General features: G+C 39.8%; 1 protein-coding gene across 11 annotated transcripts in view; it reads right to left on the bottom strand.

Moving 5' to 3' along the window:
* Positions 1 to 16763, bottom strand: part of LOC108711545 (AP2-associated protein kinase 1) — a 75196-nt gene that overhangs the window by 28249 nt on the left and 30184 nt on the right. For 8 of the 11 annotated variants that reach the window (XM_018253408.2, XM_041586952.1, XM_018253400.2 and 5 more), the window contains exons 6-15: positions 14120 to 14201; positions 10492 to 10624; positions 8935 to 9038; positions 8503 to 8582; positions 8091 to 8245; positions 6444 to 6724; positions 5795 to 5995; positions 3805 to 4052; positions 2651 to 2808; positions 936 to 1052 (exon numbers count right to left, since the gene is read on the bottom strand). In XM_018253408.2, coding sequence (XP_018108897.1) covers positions 936 to 1052; positions 2651 to 2808; positions 3805 to 4052; positions 5795 to 5995; positions 6444 to 6724; positions 8091 to 8245; positions 8503 to 8582; positions 8935 to 9038; positions 10492 to 10624; positions 14120 to 14201 — 1559 coding nt within the window. The remainder of the gene's footprint in view (positions 1 to 935; positions 1053 to 2650; positions 2809 to 3804; positions 4053 to 5794; positions 5996 to 6443; positions 6725 to 8090; positions 8246 to 8502; positions 8583 to 8934; positions 9039 to 10491; positions 10625 to 14119; positions 14202 to 16763) is intronic. The other 3 variants (XM_041586954.1, XM_018253401.2, XM_018253405.2) reach the window with 1 other exon arrangement.

Raw genomic sequence — 16763 nt, 5'->3', positions numbered from 1 at the left:
CTTTCCCCCCAGCAGCCTAACAGCACAACAATTGAAAAGTAAAAAGATAAGAGCTCCCCGAAACCTGCATTGCTAAAATTGATCCCATTCCCCACCTAGTGGTAGGTATGAGAATAGCACACAATAGTAAAAATACAAGTCCAACGGAGACTCCTTAAGTTACTTTAACTTGGAGAAACAATAGGTGATCTGAAAGCAGTTCCAATGTGCAGTGCTGGCTCTTTCTGGAAACACAGGATCAGGCAAAATTACCTAAGATGGCTGCCTACACACCAATATAACCAAAAAAAAAAACATGTTGGGTCAGTTATAAAATGTTATATGGTAGACTGAAATATGTGTAATGTAAACAGTGGATAAATAAAAAATACTACATAAAAATTATGACAGAATCCCTTTAAATAATTAAAGAGATAGCTACTCATGTAGTCTTTAATTAAAAAGTATCACAAAGCGCATGGATGTTTAAACTAACACACAAGTCACCATGCAACTGATAATTATGTAGTCACACTTTTTCTTCCTGTGCAAGAAATCATAAGAAGCGCTTTGTATTTGGAACTTGTCATACCCATCCTACATGCTCAGGTATGAACAGAAACGTAGGGCTTGGGAACAAACAAGTACCGGTAGGAGGACTAAAGGAGTCTCCTCCAACAATAACATACTGTAGCATTATTGCCTTTTTAAATTAAGCAGGAGTTAATGTTCACTTTTTCAAAACCTGTGCAATCGAGACTGTAACTGCTCTATGAGATCACAGTACTACTAGTTGCCAGCAGTTAGTAGACTGATTTTCATGCTAATATTTTTGATATAGTGCATTTTCATGGACCATAACTTGTGCAGAAATTCATTTTGCTATGTTTCTTTGCCAATATTTTTTTTGCTCCTTCTGTAATAAGGTTTTAAGGGAAAGCAAAGACTTAAATCACCTGAACCGCTGGAAAAGAGTAAATTTCCAAATGCATCAGCCTGTGACACAGCAGGTGGAGCTGGAAACCCAGACAGGAGATCTTCTGCCGAGCGGCTCAGCTGTTCTGATGGCTTACCTGAAAGGCAATAGTGAAAGAACCATGGGCTCTTGGAAAAACAATAAAAGGTATTTTAAAGCTTTAAGTTTCAAATTGTAATACGTTAAAGGAGAACTAAACCCTAAAAATAAATTTGACTAAAAATGCAAAATTTTATATAATGAATTTATGGCATCAGCCTAAAGTTTCAGCTTCTCAATAACAGCAATGATCCAGGACTTCATACTTGTCACCATCTTGGAAAGCGTCTGTGACACTCGCATGCTCAGTGGGTTCTGAGCAGCTGTTGAGAAGCTAAGCTTAGGGGTTGTTGCAAATTACCAAGCAAAAAGTGAGGCTGGTCTGTAATATAAGCTGATGCTACAGGGCTGATCATTAAATGATCATGCTAGTCACACTGTTTCTGTGCTGCCATGTAGTAATTATCTGTATTAATTACTAATCAGTCTTGTATTGTGACGTTTCTATTCTATGTTTACTGTATATTGTGAGTGGGTCCCTAAGTTCAGTAAGTTAAAGCAGCACAGAGCATGTGCAGTGAATCAGCAGAAAAGAAGATGGGGAGCTACTGGGGCATCTTTGGAGACACACGTCTTTACTGCTAAAAGGCTGTGGTTGCCTTGGGCTGGCACAGAAGTCCAAAACAAAATGTACAACATTTCTAGCCCACATAGTTAATAAGGCTTTAGTTCTCCTTTAAGGGAAGAAACTCGCTGAAATAGTAATACAGTCCATAAATGTTAACTTTTGAAGGGTTTTATTAAAAAAAGATCATGTATTTGGTGAATCCATAGGCCAAACACAAGCCTTTTGGATTGTGCAATTATTTGGTTGACTGCTGGAGTATTTAAAGAAAAACTTGACTTGATCCAAAAATGGACTGAGTAGCTCTACTAATTAGAGAAGCTATGACAATATCAGAAATAGACCGATTTGGCCAGTGTAATGCTTCTTTGCAGTTTGCTTAGTTTCTGTGTTTGACAGAATAAGTTATTAAAGGAATTCTGTCATGTTTTTTATGGATTACTTTTTATTTCTAAATGACACTGTTTACATTTCAAATAACTCTACCATTTAAAAATGTATTTATTTTTCCTTAGCTGTAATATTGGTGTGGAGGCAGCCATCTCCGTGCTTTGTGCCAGATTCTGAGCTTTGAGAAGGAACCGACACTTCACAATGGAACTGCTTTGAAACAGCTATTGTTTCTCCCCCTCCCATTGCATTTAACCACAACCCTAGGTCGTGGTGCACATTTAGCAAGGCAAACAAATCTTTCAGCAGAGGTGTCAAGTATCTGTTGACAGGCTGCTGATGGGTCGCTGGGGAGGGAAGAGATGGGTGATATCACTCCAACTTACAGTGTAGCAGTGACTGGAGTTTATCAGAGCACAAGTCACATGACTGGGAGCAGCTGGGAAACTGACAATATATCTAGCCCCATGCCAAATTTCAAAATGAAATATAAAAAACAGATTTTTGCTGCAGAATTCTGCTGGAGCAGCACTATTAACCAATGCATTTTGAAAAAAACATGTTTTCCTGTGACATTATACCTTTAATACCTCACCCTTTGTCACACATGAGCTTAATGGCTAAAAGTAAGGCTTTCTTACTTTCTCCTAGCTTTGCAAAATCCTTATTTAGGAGTTCCTCGGCGGTGAGTTTGGAAAAGTTGTCATCATCAAAGGGATTCCAGCCAGAAGGTTCTGGCGGGTTGTGGACATTCTGCTGGGAGGTCCGAGGAGAGCCAGAAGGAGTGGTTGTAGCTGATCTGAAATTGGGGAAAATAAAGCAAAATTTAACTTGGGCAGAAAAACTACAATTCTTTCCAAATCAGAAGCACACAATGCTGACCTGCTTCAATCAGATCATTTCTTAAAGGGATTCGGTCATGATTTTTATGATGTATTTTTCATTTCTAAATGACACTGTTTTACACTGCAAATAATTAATGCTACAATATAAAATTTCTTTCCTGAACCAGCAAGTGTATTTTTTTTAGTTGCAATATTGGTGTGTAGGCGCCATCTCAGGTCATTTTGCCTGGTCATTTGCTTTCAGAAAGAGCCAGCACTTTAGGATGGAACTGCTTTCTGGCAGGCTGTTGTTTCTCCTACTCAATGTAACTGAATGTGTCTCAGTGGGACCTGGATTTTACCATTGAGTGCTGTTCTTAGATCTACCAGGGAGCTGTTACTTTGTGTCAGGAAGATGCTATCTGGTTACCTTCCCACTGTTCTGCTAATGGGTTGCTGGTGGAAGGGGGTGATATCACTCCACTCCAAGTATATCAGAGCACACATCACATGACTGGGGGCAGCTGGGAAACTGACAATATGTCTAGCCCCATGTCAGATTTAAAAATTAAATATAAAAAAATCTGTTTGCTCTTTTGATTTCAGTGCAGAAACACTTTTTCCAGCTTTTCCAGCCCTTTATCAAGCTTGATAAAGGGCTGGAAAAGCTCGAAAGGTCGCTTAGCTTGAGGCACGAATAAAGCAACAATTTTTTCACCATAATCGGAGTGCTGCTGAAGTATTTTCTTGTACGTGAACCAGACATGGGCAGACAGGTTCACAGACGGCACTCGACACTGCAAAGAGCGGTGAGAGTGTGTGTGTGTAGCACTACTTTGTGTTTAGGGGATAATTTTAAGGCACCTCCATGCGGCTCAATCACTGACAATGTTTGCCACAAATAAACACCTTTTGGCACATTTACATTTTTTATCTTTTCTGTATAAAGTATTTTGTTTTGCAATACTCACTTTGATTTGTTGAGATTTGCTTCAGCAGCAGCAGCCTGAAGAAGTTGAGTCGATTTACTTGCTGGGACACCAAAAACAGCACTATGTGTAACATCACTTAAAATCCTTCGGTGCCCACCTCTTTGGGTTTTGGGGGATGAAGGAGGGGTAAGGGATCCTAGTTTGTGTCCTGCTGCAATGGGTGGTGCAGAAGATGGAGGTGCTGTAGGTGGCTGGGGCTTCTGTGGGGTCTTGAGTGGAGCTGGCAGCTGTAATTATTTGCGATAAACCGATCCATTATAACACATTATATTAACTGTGTTGTGACTGCATTATCTGAATATAATGGCAACAAGTATGAAAACCTGAGCATTCCTCTGCAACTTGGTAATCAAAGGTCATCAAAAAAGTCACTAAAATTGCATTAATGGAAATATGCATTTTTTTCTGTTAAAAGAAACCAGCGCAATAAAAATCTATGTTTTTTCAGGACACATCAAGGGCTGCTACCACTTGCTCCTAGAACACAACAAAACTTTAATTTCAATAAGTTTTTATTGGGCATTTTTTCAAGTTAAATTACAGCTTTTGGTAAAAGCCTAATATATACTTTAAGTAAAAGTTTTTACATTAACACATAATGACATTAATAATCACATTAATTATTAAAATTTGTATAGAATTGGTCACAAACAATATGTTTATACAGTATTCTAGTAATAAGCTTATATTTCAAAACATTGTTATAACAAACCTTATTGTTTGACTAAATACCTCTATTAATAGTAAGTCAAGGGAATTTTTCTAGAAAAGCTATAAACATTTTATTACATGTCTAACCCAAGGGTTTGAATGCTTTACTTCTGGGTCGAATATTGGGAAAAAAAAAGTTTAGAAGTGTCCAAATATCTGCCATTGATTGAATGACCAGTAACATCAACATTTTTTTAAAAAAAATTGTTAGTATAGTATTGAAAAAAAAAAAACAAGACAAATTAAACTTTAAAATCGCAAAGCATTTATTAAGACATAACTAACCGAAACTCCGCTTCCGCTCCTCTTCACAAAAGGCGACAGGGTGACGATCCATCGCACAATGGATCGCCTTTTCTGAAGAGGAGCGCAAGCGGAGTTTCGGTAAGTTATTTCTTAAAGGAGAAGGAAAGCTCCAAGACAGTTTATTGTCAACAGATTAGCCACAATAGTGCAAGCTAGAACGCTATATTTATTCTGCAGAATGCTTTACCATACCTGAGTAAACAGCTCTAGACACTGTCTTTGTTTGTTTGGGATAGAAGCTACCATATAAGCTTGGAGTGACATCACTTCCTGCCTGAGTCTCTCCCTGCTCACTTACAGCTCTGAGCTCAGATTACAGCAGGGATGGGAGGAGGGAGGGGGAGAGGAGCAAACTGAGCATGCTCAAGCCCTGCCCTGGAGGTTTATGCTGAAAACAGGAAGTCTGATATAGAAGTCCATGTGTACACAATAAAAGAAATGCTGTGTTTCTTTTGACAGAGGACTCAGAGAAGCATTACTTTGAGGGGTTACTGGTGTATTTATATAGACCTTTCTGATAAAGCTTACTTAATGTTAGCCTTTCCTTCTCCTTTAATAAAGACTTTGCGATTTTAAAGTTTAATTTGTCTTGGTGGGTTTTTTTTTCTATGTATACTAACGAATTTTTAAAAACATTATTTTTGATGTTATTGGTCCTTTAAGTGCCATATTCAAGTAAGCTTGCATCCATGCACAAGGCTACTGTATTATTTTATATATATATATATATATATATAGCAGCCCTATACAGCTTCAATTGTGGGTTGGCTAAACGTGTGCTCTTGGCACCTTCATTGCTGGAATCCATTTTACACTGGCACTGACAAATGGTGGGAGCAAGACAAACAAATAAGTCCTATTTAAACTTCATATTCTTTTATTAAATTGTGCTTCTCGGGGTCTGTAATATCTTAGCTTGTTAATGCAACAAAGATTTAATAAAGGCACTCACCCCCTGTTCCTGTGCTGCAGTCGGCTGGGCAGCAGCAAGCGGCTGGAGAGAAGCTGGCATGACTTGTGGATTTGGTAAAGAAGATGGTTTAGGTGTTGCCACTTTCTGTTGCATAGCGACATGCTGGGCCAATAGCTGTTGCTGTTGTTGCTGCTGCAAGTAATAGGCCTGAAGCATCTGCTGCTGTTGCATGGCCTGCATCTACAATTAAAAAGGACAAAAGTAAGTACCAACTAAAGATGCACTGAATCCAATATTTTGGATTCGGCCGAACCCCCGAATCCTTCGCTAAAGATTCAGCCGAATACTGAACTGGATCCTAATTTGCATATGCAAATTAGGGGTGGGAAGGGGAAACATTTTTTACTTCCTTGTTTTGTGACAAAAAGTCACGCAATTTTCCTAACTGCCCCATATTTGCATTTGCAAATTTGGATTTGGTTCGGCTGGGCAGAACGATTCGGACGAATCCGAATCCTGCTGAAAAGGGCCGAATCCTGGATTCGGTGCATCCCTAGTACCAACATACATGCAGACACAAAACCAAATGGGTAATTTATCCTTTTCGCCCTAACTCATCAAAATAAAACGTGGTTGCTACTAGTAAACACGTTCTAGTAAAATGCAATTTTGCAAATATAACACTTGCCTGTTGAGCTTGCAGCATCTGCTGTTGCTGTTGATAATAAGCTGCTGCCTGCTGCTGTTGTTGTTGCATAAGTTGCTGTTTCAAATACAGCTGCTGTTGTTGGGCCAGTGCAGATTGCACAGCAGCTTGAGGAGCCTGTGGAGTTGTCGGCTGTGGAGTGGAGGTTACAGGTGTGGAAACCTGTGCCATAGGCTGTGCTGCTTTTGGCTGAGGCTGTACAGCTGGTCTCACGGCAGGTGCCACAGCAGCAGGGTTAGGGGACTGGACATTTACTGGTGCAACTAGAAAGACAGGACAAACAAAATGTGAGCAAACGCATCAGAATTTACTCACCATCTTAAAAGGGTGGTTCAGCTTTAAATACCGACAGGTTCACATAAAATTCATAGCAATGTGTCCTTATCTAGGAGCTGCTGCACACTGAATATTTTCAACTAAAAGACCCCCCCGAGCACTGTGAGAACCTTCATTAACCCGACCCTCTGACACTGCTAAATGATCTTCTGTGTTGTTTCAGTGACGCTGGGCTGGGGGTGGCGCGATCCTTCCATAGGCTAATTACAAACAAAAACAGGACTGCAACCAATGGAACGATCGCTCCGCCCCCAGCCCAGCGTCACTGAAGCAATGCAGAAGATCCATAGCTGTGTCAGAGGGTTGGTTTAACGAAGATTTGCGGGCTGTGGGCGGCTTTTAGTTGAAAATAATCAGCAGCTCCTAGATATGGACACATTCCTATGATTTTAATTGGAACGTTCAGGTATCGATTTAAGTTAACTTTAATATGTTATAGATTTTGGCTTTCATTTTTTCTTTTTTTATAGTTTTTGAATTATTTGCCTTCTTCTTCTGGCTCTTTCCAGCCTTCAGATGGGGGTCATTGACCCCATCTTAAAGGAGAAGGAAAGTCGTTTCACAATTGGGGACGCCAAATGTTAGGCACCCCCAAGTGAATGTATTTACCTACCTGAAACCCAGGGGTTATACCAGCGAGCACCATGGAGCGATCGTCTTCCAGCTTCTTCCTTCCTAAAATTTCCCATGGCAGACACATGCGCAGTAGAATGAAATAGACTTTTTAGTTAAAGTTCGGCTTTTCACTCTAATGCACATGCACAGCTGTGAGAAGCAAGAAGAAGCCAGAAGAGGATCGCTTTGTGGTGCTCACTGGTATAACCCCGGGCCGGTGCAGTTTTCTGCTGATAGGAGCACCGGCCTGGGGTTTTAGGTAAGTAAATACATTCACTTGGGGGTGCCTAATATTTCGCACCCCCAATTGTGAAACGACTTTCCTTCTCCTTTAAATGCTCTGTAAGTCAACAAATGTATTGCTATTGCTTTTTATTACTCCCCTTTCTATTCAGGCCCTCTCCTATTCATATTGCAGCATCTTATTCAAATTAATGCACAGGTTAATTTGGACTACTGAAATCGTTAACTGGAGAGCTGCTGAATAAAAAGCGAAATAACTAAAACAAAAACAAATAATAAAAATTGTCTCAGAATTTCACGCTCTACAACATACTCTAATTTAGTGGTCTGTAAGCATATCTCTTAATATTCAGTTCATGCTACCTTACAGTATGAGGATGGAACTATATACTGCTTAACATCAGAGGCATTGGTGTGTTACAGATGGACACATACCTGGAGAGGGGTTGGCTGGCAGAGCAGTGGCTCTTTTACGTGGGGTTAAAGCTGGCTGAATTGGAAGCATCCCAGGGTTTGGTTGAGGCTGACCAGGTTTCGGCCTCTGGCGAGGGGCTATGGATGTCTCTGTAGTTGGAACAGGGTCTGTCAACCTGCACAACAGAGCACAACAATACTGAGACATCACTAGAATCACTGATATCTCAGCAGCAGTTAATGGTTAGTGAGCCCCAGGAACAGCAGAAATAACCTTGAAATGAAATGTGTTCTATATATTTCCTGCAGTGCTTTATGATAGAGAAAAAGCATTTGGACCAGAACAACATTATCCATTAACACACAGTCCAGAAGGAATTGTAAAGAGACAAAAGAATACATATATGCTAATGCTACCAGTCTGACATACTACCTGGCCTTAGGTTGGGTTTTCTTAGCAGCAGCCTCCCCATCTTTTATAGGTTCAGGAAGCTTTGCAGGAATCACAGCATCCTGGGAAATTAGAGCAAAAAGGTCATTATATCTATACAGTTATACAATTATCCTTAATGCTCCACCACCTTTCCACATTCAACCTTGGTAGCCAATGGAAACCCAACACACTAAAATAAAGCTCAGCACTCTCTTTTGCATGTAATTGTTAGGGGTTTTTTTCCCTCATCTCACCGGCGACTAACAGGGAACAAAGTGATCAAATTATAATCCATCGGTCACCAGTTAACCTAAACAGAGTTGAGATGGAGGCAGTCCATGAAAATCAAAAGGGCACATGATGGTGCACAGCCTAAAATTGGAAGTCTCAGACATACAGGATACCAGCTGGCAGAATAATATGGGTACCTACATGCACATTCTGCACAGGGCACTCCCTTTTTGCAAGCTTGAAGGCGAAATAGGATACTAGGTAGATATCAGGTCTCTTGTCAGGATCTGGCTCAAGCATGTAACCTGTGGGGTAGACCAATTGCATCAGAAAGTGTGTAATATGTGCTTTAGCATTCAGTAAACAGATTCAAGTATGAACACAATCATCGGTTAGAGTACAAACTGTAAAAAGTGTCCCCTTTAATTTTTTATTTTTTCAATACGACTCTAGGAATGTATTTTTATTCATAGGCAAACAAGAGGCTGTAACACATCACGGCAACATTAACACTTACAGAACAGCAGTTCATACTGAATGCAACTGAAGTCTAGAAACGATATACTGTACCTTGTGCATAGGATTATTGTAATTACTTCAATGAACAGAATATCAGATATTTCACTAGGCTTCTGTACATATGGGCTGCTACAGCTTATGGATAATGCTCATATCATTTCTGAAGCATCAGCTCATCTTTAAAGCGTTAATGTTAAGCTTGGGTTGCACTGTGCAATCCAAGGACTTCAAAACAGCTACATTTAGAGTCACAGCAGACCCTTGCAGATGTGATAGCCCTTTTTGTAATCAAGGTCTCAGTGAGAATGGTGCTTCTCAAAGCCATTCATTGAGACCATGGAGATTCCAGGTAGTCATTTCCCAGCTGTGATCTCAATGTGCTGTATGGTGGGAGTTCCCAGTGCAATGTCTATTCATCTAAACTAGACTGTACGTTAAAGTTATGGTACACAATGGTAATTCAGAACTCAGAGGGCACAAGCTGTGTCCTCAACCAGTGACGTTTGGACACAGATTGTGAATTACCCATGTGTACCATAACTTTTACATAAATTGTTGGTCTGTTTAAATGAACATAGACATTGCAAGACGTTCTTTGTGTGCTGCCCCTGGGAACTCCCACCATACAGCACATTGAGATCACAGCTGGGAAATGACTACGGTACCTGAAATCTCCACAGTCGCAATTAATGGCTTTGACAAGCACCATTCTCGTCAAGACCTTAATAACACATATATACTCTATATACACACATGCAAAACCACCCCGTTAAGATTGCCTCTAGCCTATAGGGTTTATAAGCTTTTATCCCATTCATTTCCATCTAGATGCAGAATAATTTACATTACACATCCTGTTTATGAATGCAAATCTCTGACTCCGTTTCAACGTCATTTTTTAACATGACATGACAGTAACCCTTGAAGCCAACAGGGCCTGTTGAATTATAGACGAGGAACTATTTGCAATCCCACTGTATACCTTAGGGCTTTTAAATGTTCAAAACTCATTTCAATTACTGCATATTATAGCAGTTTCTCCTTACTACTACATTATTACAGTCAGGTGTGAGAAAACATGAACTGTTGGCATGATATAGATCTTAAAATGCCATGCACTCAATAGTAAATAAGATCAGCAACTGGGTGTATGCATTCACACAGTAAGAATAGAATTGTTTTTTATCCATTTATCCATCAAATGAAAGAAGAGGCATAGACCAGGGAATGGACACCTACGGATCAGGCAGTGCATGTCCTGGGAGTAGCGAGAGTTGTCCGGGATAGTGAAATTCCCATCACAGATGGAAACCTGACTCTCTCCAAATGGAAGTGTGAAGAAGCAGAGCTTGTACAACAAGCAGCCCAAGGCCTGCAAAGAGAGACGCACACAAGAGGTGAAGACAGATGTTAGCAATGATAGTTAACACTTTTTAAGTAGTTACTAAGCCCAGAAAAACTGTAAGTGAGGAGAGAAGGGGTAGTCAGTTCTGTGCCCCCTCCTTAGTTGTGCTAAAAAATCCCATTTGTAACAACATGCTGTTTTTAAAGGAGATCTATTGTGTGAAAAAACAAAAAAGGGCCAGTTTATTATACTCCTATAGAAGGAATGTTCCCATGTGTTGCTCTTCCTGCTGCCTCCTTTCCCAGCAGCCGACTAAACACTGCACTACTGGATAGAAACCAATCAGCAGCTAAGCTGACCCGATAGGGAACTGAAGCCTGTCTTTGCATGTGTGACTGCAGGGTTGTGATTGGCTATCCTCTCCTACTGTGCTATTGGCAGGGACCGTTAGACATGCCCTCATTTGAAACATGGACAAGGACCGTAGCAGATCTACAGGGAACTCCAGTAAAGGGGTAATTTTAAAGATAACCTTTAGGCCAAAGTAAAACCAATTCCATAAATTATTAGTTATTGCCTACAAGATTTGGGGGGATTAGTTATGCTTTAGGTCTCCTTTAATGATTTTAATATACCGTATATACTCGAGTATAAGCCGTCCCGAGTATAAGCCGAGGTACCTAATTTTACCTCCAAAAACTGGGAAAGCTTATTGACTCGAGTATAAGCCTAGGGTGAGAAATGCAGCAGCTTCTGGTAAGTTTCAATCAAAAAATTGAGGGTTTCTGCTCCCATTGGAGGTGCCGGCGTCTCGTTTTTGGATGCCGACGACCATTCTTGGATGCCAGCGAATATTTTTGGAGACTATTCTTGGACGCCGGCGACTATTCTTAGGCGCCGGCGACCGTTTTTACGCTTGACCCGAGTATAAGCTGAGGTAGAGTTTTTCAGCATATTTTGGGGACTGAAAAACTCGGCTTATACTCGAGTATATACGGTAAGTTGCAACAAAGCACAAAAACATATTTTAGCCATAGGTAAAAACCCATTTTATTTGGCTTAAATAGATACCGACACGGAAACTTTTTTTTACATCTATCATAACATTGTCTTGCTATATATATAATTTTAATAGTATTTGCCCAATGCTTTTACATTACCTATCTGATCCCTCAAGTTCCTCTGTAAGGGTGCTGCCATATTAGCATTAGAAACTCTGACTCTGGTTGAGAAGGGACAGCTGGGTTGGCAAAACAGTCAGGTTTAGGGACTTCAAGTAACAATCACTTATAAAACAAAACCTATCAGGGAAAAAACGATCAACATGACCTACAGGTAACTTTTAATGTACATTGATATTTTGAAAAGTAGTAATTTAGTGTCAGTATCACTTTAAGTAGGATTGGCAGTAAATGACACAGACGGCACACACTCTAGTTGCAGGTTACGGTGATTAACTAAACCACTGGCCCATTAGGTCTGCCTCAGATTCCTCTATGCCGTTATCCTCAGAAAAAAAGTCTACATTGCAACATTACAATTTACCTGTGAAACCCCACTGAGTTTTAGGAGGTAATGCCACTGCACTTTTGTTTTTACCAAGTATGTGAAATAGGAAAGGTTTATGGCAAGTGGGAATTTACTCATACCAGGTCCAGAGAAAGGGTCCAAAAATCACTTTAGAACAGTGGCTCGCGAGCAACATGGCGGTTGCTTGAATGTTGCTCCCTGTGGCCTCAAAGCAGGTGCTTATTTTTGAATTACAGGCTTGGAGGTAAGTTTTGGTTGCATGAAAACCAGGTGTACTGCCAAAGAGTCTCCTGTAGGCTGCCAGTCTACATAGGGGCTATCAAATAGCCAAGTTACAGCACTCACTCAGGAACTTGTTTCATGCTCCCCAACTCTTTTAACATTTGAATGTGGCTCACGGGTAAAAAGGGTTGGGGACCCCTGCTTTAAGGAGAAGGCAAGGCTAAAATCAAGTAAGCGTTATCAGAAAGGTCTAAATAAATAAACAGTAAACTCGCAAAGCAATGTTGTTCTGAGTCCTCTGTCAAACGAAACACAGTATTTCTTTCCTTCTATTGTGTACACATGGGCTTCTATATAAGACTTCCCGTTTTCAGCTTAAACCTCCAGGGCAGGGCTTGAGCATGCTCAGTTTCCTCCTCTGCCCCTCCCTCCTCCCCTCCCTGATGTAATCTGAGCCCAGAGCTATGAGTGAGCAGGTGCTTATTTTTTAATTCCAGGCAAGTTTTGGTTGCATAAAAAACAGGTGTTCTGAGTCTCCTGTAGGCTGCCACATAGGGGCTACCAAATAGCCAATCCCAGCACTTTTTTGGAACCTCATGAACTTGTTTCTTGCTACCCAACTCTTTTTACATTTGAATGTGGCTCACGGGTAAAAAATGTTGGGGAATCCTGCTTTAAGGAGAAGGAAAGGCTAAAATTAGGTAAGCTTCATCAGAAAGGTCTATATAAATACACTAGTAAACCCTCAAAGTAATGTTGCTTTGAGTCCTCTGTCAAAAGAAACAGCATTTCTTTCCTTCTATTGTGTACACATGGGCTTCTCTATCAGACTTCCTGTTTTTAGCTTAAACCTACAGGGCTCCTCCTCTCCCCTCCCTCCTTCCCTCCTAATGTAATCTGAGCCCAGAGCTATGAGTGAGCAGGGAGAGACTCAGGCAGGAAGTGATGTCACACCAAGCTAATATGGCAGCTGCTATCATAAACAAACAGAGCTTCTAGAGCTGCTTACACTGGTATGGTAAAGTATTCTACAGAATAAATATAGCATTCTAGCTTGCACTTTTGTGGTTAATCTATTGGCAATAAACTGCCTCAGTAGCTTTCCTTCTTTAAAAATGGATAGCACACATATGCAGTGTAAGCTCCTGGCAGTGGCAGATCTTGCATAGCTGGGATAATTTGTAATGTTACAGTGCTTTAAACATGAATGGGAAGATTTGGACGCTTACGGATAGAGGATTAAAAGCTTCATCACAAAACACAATCTGCTGCATGAGCAATATGTGCTAGCAATCCCTAAGCCAGTGATCCCCAACCAGTAGCTTGTGAGCAACATGTTGCTCTCCAACCCCTCTGATGTTGCTCTCAGGGTCCTCAAAGCAGGTGCTTACCTTTGAATTCCAAGCTTGAAAGCAAGTTTTAATTGCATAAAAACTAAGTATAGTGCCAAGTAGGCTTGGCAGTCCACATAGGAGCTACCAAATATCCAATCACAGCCCTTATTTGACACCCCAAGGGACTTTTTCATGCTTGTGTTGCTCCCCAACTCTTTTTACATTTGAATGTGACTCACAGGTAAAAAGGGTTGGGGACCCCTGCCCTAAGCCAAAGTTGTAGTTTCAGCTAGAGCACCAAAGGTTGTGCCTTATACCTTATTCAGGCACTAGGAATAATTGCTTTGCAATTTTGTCCTGGACGTTATATAAAATGGCCATCTCTATAAGGAACACAGCTAGGCATTAATCATGTCAAAGAAATGCTTTTACATACCCAGATGTCAGCTTTGGTGGTGATCATTTTGCCACTGTACAGATTCACCATCTCTGGTGCCCGGTAGGAGAGAGTAGTGTACCTGATTGATTAATATTAAAATCAATAAAGAAAGGACATATGTATTAGTCATTTTACAAAAGGAAATGCGGATAATCCACCCTGCCTCTTGGTTTAATTTCCTCCTTCACTTAAAACATTGCAGCAACCGGTGTGTGAACATTAAAAAAATAAGAAGTTGCAAAATACCATATGGTGCTTGTGAATAATTAGCACCAGTTTTTACATTACAGACTTGAAAAAAAATGAAGCAGTAGGTGATAGAACAAAATGAAGACTTTATAACATTTGTTTGTCAAGAGGTATTTAATGAAGTTGCCCGATTATACACATACGGTAAACATTTTTATTTTAATTCCAACAAAAAAAGTGTCATTTTACCATGTGGAACTAAAACTTCTGTTTGTATTAGTATTAAGCATAGTATTAAGCATAGGTGGGGCTGAAAGCCCCCCAAACACCGTCTGCACATAGTTATATTTTGCCTGTATATATATATATGTAGAAGGGCTGTGGCACACACTTACTGAGGCAAAAAACCAGGTGCTAGTCAGAAAAAAAACATATATTCATGATGAAAGCTGACGCACACTGGGATTTATCAAAAATAAAACTTATTTTATTGGATCGACGTTTCGGTCCACACACGGACCTTTATCAAGATGATAAAGGTCCGTGTGTGGACTGAAACGTCGATCCAATAAAATAAGTTTTATTTTTGATAAATCCCAGTGTGCGTCAGCTTTCATCATGAATATATATATATATATATATATATATATATATATATATATATATATATATATATATATATATATAGATATAGATATAGATATAGATATATATATAATGCTTATCTACTTAATATGACTGTGATTCATGTAAATGTTTGCAATACACCTTCGTATCACAAGAAATTACATTACATATTAGGTACAGGTATGGGACCTGTTATCGGACACCTGTTATCCAGAAAGCTCTGAATTACGGAACGGCCATCTCCCACAGACTAAATTTTATCCAAATAATCAAGATTTTTACAAATGATTTCCTTTTTCTATGTAATTTAAAAACAAAACCTTGTACTGGATCCCAACTAAGATATAATTAATCCTTATTGGAAGCAAAACCAGCCTTTTGGGTTTATCTTATTTTTACAGGATTTTATAGTAGACTTAAGGTATGAAGATCCAAATTACAGAAAGATCCTTTATATGGAAAACCCCAGGTCCCAAGCATTCTGGATAACAGGTCCCATACCTGTACCTTGCAGCTTCAGTCTGTTCCCCTAAGTCTATGTGCAAAATGTCAATTATAAGAGAAGGTGTGCCAATGTGTGATCAAACCAGAGATCAGGTAGAAACTGTAAAAGAAGATTCTTATTTTGGCATATCACACATAGGATATGGGAATTCTGTGTGTGGAAGTATAGCAATTCCTGAGAAGGAAGAGCAGTATCCGCATATCTTTATGTTTTCTTGTTACGATTGTGGGGGATACGGTAATTAAGGTGTGGGACCGGTTATCCAAAATGCTCGGGACCTGGGGTTTTCTGGAGAACGGATCTTCCTGTAATGTAATAATAAAGTCTATTTAATAATTTTCTAGTAGACTTAAGGTATGGAGATCCAAATTACCGAAAGATCCATTATCTGGAAAAGCCCAGGTCTTGAGCATTCTGGATATGAGGTCCCATACCTGTACTTGCTTCTCGGGCCTGCATTTGACACAGGAGAATGCTTTTTCTTACTGGATGTTTTTGGGCGCTAGGTTATAACACAATAGACCATCTAGGAGGAGGTTATGAGGAAGGTTGTGGACAAAAGGCCTGAAATCAGGTCAGGTATGGGATCTGTTATTCAGAATGCTTGGGACCTGGGGTTTTCCAGATAATGGATCTTTCTGTAATTTGGATCTTCATACTAGAAAATCATGTTAACATTAAAAAAAAACAATAGGATTGCTTTGCCTCCAATAAGGATTAATTGTACCTTAGTTAGGATCAAGTACCAGGTACTGTTTTATTATTACAGAGAAAAAGGAAATCGTTTTTAAAACTTTGGATTATTTGGATAAAATGGAGTCTATGGGAGATGGCCTTTCTGTAATTCAGAGCTTTCTGGATAACGGCTTTCTGGAAAATGGATCCCATACCTGTACCCAGAGGAAACAGACGAAGACCATAAAAACTGTTTGCAAACAGTGCCCTGGCTAGAATAATACCAATGTGATTCTTTATATACCCAAGATTGCAAAGCAGCAGTGCTAACCACTGTGACACTGAGCTGCCCACTGAGACAACACATTTTAAATATCTATTATTATCAGTTTATTTATATAGTGCCAACATATACTGTAGCACTTATACAGATATTGCAACAATCACATTAGTTCCTGCCCCAGTAGAGCTTCTATCATACATATAGACACTATGTTTAATATAGTGGATATAATCAAGACTTCCCATTTGCAGTGCACTGGCTAGTATCAAACTCAAAGCAGTAGTGATTACCAAAATGCCGCTGTGCTGCCCAGACAGAAAGACCTACAACTGTTGTAAAAGATCATTTTGCTACAAAAGAAA

Source organism: Xenopus laevis, chromosome 3L (genome assembly GCF_017654675.1).
Source record: "Xenopus laevis strain J_2021 chromosome 3L, Xenopus_laevis_v10.1, whole genome shotgun sequence".
In the NCBI taxonomy this organism is placed as follows: Eukaryota; Metazoa; Chordata; class Amphibia; order Anura; family Pipidae; genus Xenopus; species Xenopus laevis.
Note: the sequence above shows the minus strand (reverse complement) of the source record. Positions and strands in the feature narration are given on the sequence as shown.